This window comes from Euleptes europaea, chromosome 1, assembly GCF_029931775.1.
Source record: "Euleptes europaea isolate rEulEur1 chromosome 1, rEulEur1.hap1, whole genome shotgun sequence".
NCBI lineage: Eukaryota > Metazoa > Chordata > Lepidosauria > Squamata > Sphaerodactylidae > Euleptes > Euleptes europaea.
The window spans coordinates 84,270,259-84,277,810 of record NC_079312.1 but is presented as its reverse complement, the minus strand read 5'-3'; the positions used below and the strand labels follow the sequence as shown (position 1 = coordinate 84,277,810).

The following is a 7,552-nucleotide window of genomic DNA, read 5'->3' as shown; positions in this document are numbered from 1 at the left end:
GGACTCGGCCCAAGGAAAAATGTAGTCGCTTCTGAGGATCGTCCTGATTTCTAGGGCACTGATGTGAAGATTCTGTTCTTGATGGTCCATGTTGCTTGAGCCATTGTCCCTTGAGTGTGGCTTCCCAACCTGATAGACACGCGTCCGTGAAGATTTGAATTGGTGTTGGACGGAGATACCAACTTCCTTTCGTCAAATTCTGAGACTGAAACCATCATATTAGTCTTGATCTGACTTCCTCGGTCAGGATGAGATTTCTGTCACTTCTTCCTTGGTATGTCTCTTTGGTACGGCCTTAAGAACCATTGAAGAGGTCTTGCTCGTAAGCGTGCCCCTTGAACTGCGGGAATGCATGCAGACATGTGACCCTTCAGTTTGGTCAGGGACATTAGAGAAGGCGACCGGGAATTAATCGCTTTCTTTGCTAGAGATGAAATGTTGTGGATTTTTGTCCACTGGAAGGTATAAGGAGTTTGTCAGTGTGTCTATGTCCATCCCCCATCTCTCTCAATCGTTGGGATGGAACTAAGTGGGTCTTTCTGAAGTTGATTATGACACGTGTTCTGTTAACCTCTTCATAACTCTCTCTGAATGATCTATGCTCTGCTAGTTTGAGCTTGCGCAAATCAGAATGTCGTCTGAGAAGGGTGCATTCTCACGCCCTCCTTGCGCAGAGATGTGACTGGTGTGTCCAGAACTTTGGTGAATACTCGGGGAGGGGCGATGATAACCCGAATCGTAAGGCCCTGAATTGGAAGAGGTGTCCCTTGTACGGGAACCGAAGGAAACAACAATGTGCCGGGTGTATTAGAATGTAAGAAAATGCTTTTCCCTGAGGACCTGTGTGACTGACTTTAGTGTCTCCATCCTGAAGAGCTTTAATGGGATAATCTGTTCAGAAACTTGAGGTCTAGGATGGCTTTCCATCCGCCGCCTTTGTTGGGAACAGTAAAGAATACTGAATAGACTCCCAATGTATGCTCTAATGGTGAGACTGGCTCCCTCGCCTTGATGTCTAAGAGGCCTCTGAAGTTCTATGGGGTTTTTTTTGTTTTTTTTGGGGGGGGGAATGTTGGAGATATTACTAGTCGATGTGAAGGAGTGTAAGAAAAACTCTATCTGATAGCCTTGTGAGATAATGTTTGTGACCCAGAGGCCTGGTTGGGAGGTGACCACTGACGGTGTAATAGGCTGAGCCTGCCTTCCACTGACTGGTGGCTGGCGTCACTGTTTGGTTGGGCGGTTGGGTTTATCCCCTTTATTGCCCTGGAAGGTGGAGGATTTTGGAGATTTATTGAATCGTCCTCCTTTACTAAAGGAGCTGCGATTCTGGTTCCGGTGGTTTCTAGGTTGATCAGGTCTGTATCTTTGAAGTATATGGTATGCACGAAAGGACATAGAGGGAGTGATCCCTTGGATTCCTTGCGTAGAAACTTGTCTTTGGTCTCCACTGATATGGGGACCAAATTGTCTCCAAGCAAGGTCTTTCCCTGATACAGAAAGCCCATAATAACCAATTTTGATCTATATACTCCGCTTGCCAGGGGCGTACCCAGAGAGCTTTTCTGGCAGCTGAGGCTGTGGCTAGTGTTCTAGCTGCATATGACATGTTATCTAAGGAGGAATCAGCTAGAAAGAATACCACTCTCGAAAACATGGATGACATGGTATCTTAAGGTAGAATCAGCTGGAAGGATACCACTCTCAAAAAAAAACATGGATGCCCTTCTGGCATCTGATGCTGCGGCTAGTGTCCTAGCTGCATATGGCATGGTATCGAAGTTCGAATCAGTTAGAAAGAATACCACTCTCAAAAAACATGGGTACTCCTGTAAAGGCGTTTCTTTCTTCCTGTGGAAAAAGTTGATATAACTTCCTAGTCCAAATTATTGCCGCTCTGTATACTAGGGCAGATGTGATAGAAGCGCTTGATAGTGAGTGCCAAGGCCTCTGAGCATTTATGCCTGCTAACTCTGCCTTCCTATCTGTAGGGTCCCTAATCATGGCAAGGCCATGTAACAAGGTTGAAGGAGTGAAGGCAGTGACAGGTGATTCTACTGAAGGCACTTTTAGAATTTTAGAAGCACCGATAAACCAAATATAAAGGCTTCCTAGAGGCTGTGGAGCATTGTATGGGTGCCATTGGTTTCTCCCGCTCTGCTTTCAACAGAGTTAGAAATAATCAAGCGCTGGCACAAACCTATCTGGAGTCTTTTCTCCCACTCTGAGTCCTCTGAGAGATCAAGAGTAGCTAGGTTTTTATGCCAATGCAGAAGGAAATCTTCTGCGTTAAATACTATAGACAGTCTGGGTACCAATTGGCAATTTTGGGACCGTGAATTAGCTTTCAGCGCTGCTTAGGCTGGCCAGCACGTACTCTCTTGGTACTACTTGGACTGGTGATCGGCTCACCAGGATCTCAGGCAGAGGTCTTCCACATCACCTACTACCAGAATTGGCCCTCTGCATGCCAAGCCGACGCTCTGCCACTGAGCCACAGCCGTTCCCCTGCTTTGGCTGATATTCTGCCCTTTTAGCAATCAGATTACTGTTTGTGATGCTGGAGGGTGTGATCCCTACGATCCCTGTATGGATGGGGCAGGATAAGGAGGTTGTACTGCCCTTAAGCCATCTGAGAAGGCGTTTTTAATCAGGGCGGAGAGCTCTGTTCTTACAGGAGTAAAACAGGCTGCATCTATGGGGGGGGGGGGCGAAGTCACCTTACCGGCAGTCGATGTCTCCGTTGATGCTTCCCGTCCTTGAATAATAATAGGCGAGCCGCCTGAGGACGGAGCATTGCGAGGCAAAAAGGCGAGCCGCCAGCCTCCTTCATTTCCCCGGTTCATGCTGTGTGGGAGGAGCGGCTACCGCCGCCGTTTTCTCCCGGCCGCTTTCTGTTGCGATCTGGCAGTCGCGTCTTTCAGGCGCGGCAGAGCAGCGTGCGTTTTGCAGCAGGCATTTGGCGCGCTTGTTAGCGGTCGAGCCAAGCCATTTGTACTTGCCTGCGCCGTTCTTGCCGCTTTTGCCTTTCCCTTTTGAGTTTTGGTCCTCAGGTCACCAGAGTGACTTTCCGAGGGTTCATCTAATTGTAGTGGTAAGGCCACTAGCAGGCTAGGGTCTAAATTGGCAGGCGCTATATAGCTGTCCTGATGCCGATCCGCCATTTTTTTTTTTTTTTTTTTTTTGGCGGGAAAAGACCCTTCTGAGGAAAATAGGCAGAAAATTAAGACAGTAAATAGAATTGAGTAGTAGATTAGTTAGGTTAAGTTTAGGTTTGTTAAAATAAGAATATTTTTAGGTCTAATAAGTAAGGTTAAGGTTTCTCTATTATTTCTGTAGCAGAGAGCTGCTAGAAGGCTGCTCTCCCGTTCAAGGCAGGAAATAGAACTGATCACAAGAGGGCGTTTACCCTCAGAGGTCAGAAAAAATTAAATATTTGGTTCTTGCCTCCCGAAATAAGAGGAAAAGGAAACACCCATAATGAAGATGCCCTTCTCCCTCTGAGCGAGAACTGAGTCAGTGTATTGGAGAAAGATAGGAAACACATATACACACATACCTTGCTTCCTCATTTTACTTCTCAGTGAAAACAATACAGCAAAGGCCATGTTCTGCAGTGCCAAAGCAAATAACTTCAGCAAATGTACTCCACTCAGAGATCCACATCCGCCTTCCATGTGCTGCTGATGCATATGCACACCTGGATGTTTGTCCAAGCCCTGTTGAGCTGGCTGGATGTGCTTTTTGAGCATTTAAGGCTACAGCAGGAGAAGGGAGGCATCAAAGTCACACTTTGCAGGCAGAAATCCTTTAATCCATGGATCCAAGCCACTTGCTGTTGCACACAAGTAGGCGCTCCTGACCCCAACTGGACCAGGACCAGTGTATCCTTTGCAGCTTCTCAACTGTGTGCTTACTGCTACTGTCTATTAATTTAGATTTGTTATGTTTTGTTGTGTCTCATTCTGAAGGATTTACCGATGGTAATGAAATGAACTGGTACTATTTTCATATTTCAGTTTTGTCTGTAACCTGTACCAGTGCTGGGGTCTATGGTGTACGCATATTGTCCTCTTCTACATCCCCAAACATTGGAAGCCTTATTGAGATCTATGGAAAGCTGCTCAGCTGCACTTCCTTCTTGATCATACTTTTTTTTTTTTTTTGAACAGACTGATGGTTCATCTAGCCAAGTACGTAGTGGCCACCACTGTCCCAGAAGGCCTACAAGTAGGGCACACAGGCTAACATCTGTCCTTTTTGCTGCCCCCCCCCCCAGCACATGGGTGTTTCATTTCATCATGATGACTCATAACTCTTAATGAATGTATCTAATTCCCTTTCATTGCCATCTAAGTGGCCATCACTGCTTCTTGGGGCAGTTCATTACAATTATGCATGATATGGAATAGTACTTCATCTGTTCTGAATTTACTCTTGATCAACTTCACCAGGTGCCCCTGCGGTCCAGCGTTATGAAAGAGGTAGAAAATTTCTACCCACTTTTTCCATCCCATGCATGATTTTATATTCTCTTGGTGCCCATGAGGTCCAGTGAATTTATCAGTAAAGGTACTTTACATTTTGGTTTTGGGCTTATCTCATCAAGTCTTCTACCTCATCAGGTTCTAAACACTTTGTTTTTGCAGAAGTACCTGTTTGGGTGCATGAGGATGAATACTTATATATAGTATTTATCCTATATATAGTATTCATCCTTACGCACCCAAACAGGTACTTCTGCAAAAACAAAGTGTTTAGAACTCGATGAGGTAGAAGACTTGATGAGTTAAGCCCAAAACCAAAATGTAAAGTACCTTTACTAATAAATTGCTAGTGAACTTAATCTGTGTTCTATCACTTCTTTGTCTGTGAAGTGCTCTGTTTAGCGATGACACCTAGTGGAAGTAGATTTCATTGCAAATCAGAAATGGGGGAATAAATCCCATTCAAATGAACGTATAGTACCTCGAGGAGTCATATTTAACTTGAGATATAACATCCAACCTGTACCCAGCATGGTTTCTTTACACCTTGGAAATATGCTTGGCTAATTGCCACTTCCCTTGTTCCTTAATTCACTCCCTGTGATGAGGGCATAAACATCCAACTGGTTTTGGACTACATGTGCATCTGTCAGCTTGAAAAAGAGAAACCTAGTTACATCTTGGACATTTTTGTGTGCCAGGACAAAGCAATAGTGTGAAAAAAGTACATAGCAGGAAGCTTTTAAAGACGAAAGTCTTGATTCGTATGGTTATGAGAATGTGACTGAAATTCAAATACCGCACTAAAACAAATACTGCACTAAAAAATAATAATTTGACAAGAGAAAAATAATTAGGGCAGCAGGGAATAAAAACAGTACAAGTTCAAATGAATTCCAAGCAAAGTGGAATGATTGCAGCACTTTTCTACCAAGAACAGCTCACTGAGTGTCATAGAATAATGAGAGATCATGTAGCTGAGAGGGCAGCCTCTTTTCAGAAGCTGCTGCACATCCTCCTACATTTACAATCTTTGCAACAGAGAAAAGAAGGAAGTCACACAGAACTTAACATGAAGATGGACGAGGGAAGCTTTGGCCATGCTTAACTGCTGCAGGGAAAGGCAGGGCAGCTGTAGAAATGTGGCCACATGGTGTATTGGAGCAGAGAAGGTTCCCAGCTGGAAGTGGGGTCTGAGCCTCCAAGTCCCTCAGACGTAGAGGGGATTGTGCTTATCCAGGTCCTTCTCCTCCTGTCACGGTGCTCCCTGCTTGTCCCTTCTGGGCCTCTCTCTGTGCCTGCTCTAAAACAGGAGCAGCCACAAAACAGATAAAAGGAAGTATTTCTTCACACAACACACAGTTAAATTGTGGAACTCCCTGCCTCAGCCAACTTGGAAAGCTTTAAGAGGTGAGTGGACATGTTCCTGGAGGATAGGGCTATCCATGGCTACTAGTCAAGAGGAATACTAGTCAGGATGCATACCATGATGCATTCTCTCCAGTCTCAGAGGAGCATGCCTATTATATTAGGTGCTTTGGAACACAGGCAGGATGCTGCTGCAGTTGTCTTGTTTTTGGGCTTCCTAGAGGCACCTGGTTGGCCACTGTGAACAAATTGCTGGACTTGATGGACCTTGGTCTGATCCAGCATGGCTTTTCTTATGTTCGTATGTTCTGGTAGAGAAGTTCATCTCCACCTCCCTTAAAAGAATATCTATCACTCTGTCCCCATGGGGAGATTCATCATTGCTTTTCTGTGGCACCTGACCAGTACTTGAAAGTAATAGCTGAGGTTAATAATATTATATTATTTTAATTAAACTAACAGAGAAACCAGCAATCTGACCCTAACCGACAACCACAACACATGTTCACTTCCACAGGAGTTGGGGGCTATCCTTCCACTCTGTCCAAAGCTCTTCTAAAAGTTTCATTTGCCTCAGAGCAATGGTTTTCAATGGGCTCTTGCTCAAACAGAAGTGTACTCTGCAGCAGACTATCTAGCATGCACAGAACTCATTTATAATATCCAAGCCCTAGGATTCTGTGCCTTTTGCTTGGGGAAGCAGCTATTTCTTCATTTGGTACAAGACAGGCAGGCTAGTCAGGTTCCTTTGACAAATTTCACTTCCAGTTCTGCTGCCTTTTATGCTTAATAAGGTCAATTAAAGACTCTCTGTGGATAGTGCACCCAATATTAATGGAAATCACTGCTGTTTCATACATTGCTTCCATTTATTTGTTCACTGCTTATTGCTGAGGTCAGGTTTACAGTGAAAACATATGCACAGAGAACAAAAACAAAAACAAAAAAGTTAAGGCTTTACGCCAACCCCACCCAAAAAAATGGTGAAGGATACAGAACAGAGTTCATTCACTCCTTTTGTGCTATAAGCTTTCTTCCCAGGATGACACCGGAGAGCTAGCTACTGAATTCGCTGCTTTCCAAAATGACATTCAGAATATTCTTCAGCTGAGTGAGACGGCTCTTCAGGGATGTGTCCGAAAAGATAGCCAACTTGCGGGTCACGTCAAGGGGCAAGGTTAATACAATCCACCAGCACCAAACTGGTCCATCAGGAGACGCCTAGTGAGGAGGTAGTTAAGAATACGTAAGTTCATTGTGCCAGAGATTTTATGTCTTTGCACAGCCTGCAAGGACAACTGAGATCCACAAACATGAGAATCAAGGTTGAGGTCCTGAGTATTGATTAGTATGTAAGGATAATTATTGCATCAGTTGATGAGGCTGGATCTCACCTCCCGCTCTTGTTATCAACACTAGGAAATATTCCACTTGTGTCTCCACTATTAGGGATGATAGAGGTATGGTGCCAAAGATAATGAGGTGTACAGTAATTTAGTTGGTGGTTAGGTTTAAGATCCCCCTCAGCCTGTCCATCCCGAACACTTTTCCTATGTGTGCGCCTATGAACTAGTTTATAGATATACTTCATTTTACGAAGATTCTCCAGTATTTAGCACAGGACTAAACTGCTCAGATACCATGGTATTAATCAGCATTTTACAGTGAGTTAAGCTTCTAATAACTAGTAAAAGCAA

General features: G+C 44.4%; 1 protein-coding gene across 1 annotated transcript in view; it reads right to left on the bottom strand.

The window, feature by feature from the left end:
• Nucleotides 1-6,888: 6,888 nt before the first annotated feature.
• The window catches only part of LOC130486229 (LON peptidase N-terminal domain and RING finger protein 1-like), a 43,218-nt gene continuing 42,554 nt past the window's right edge, over nucleotides 6,889-7,552 (bottom strand). Inside the window, exon 12 of the mRNA XM_056859466.1 lies at nucleotides 6,889-7,076. Coding sequence (XP_056715444.1) covers nucleotides 6,912-7,076 — 165 coding nt within the window. The 3' untranslated portion in view covers nucleotides 6,889-6,911. The remainder of the gene's footprint in view (nucleotides 7,077-7,552) is intronic.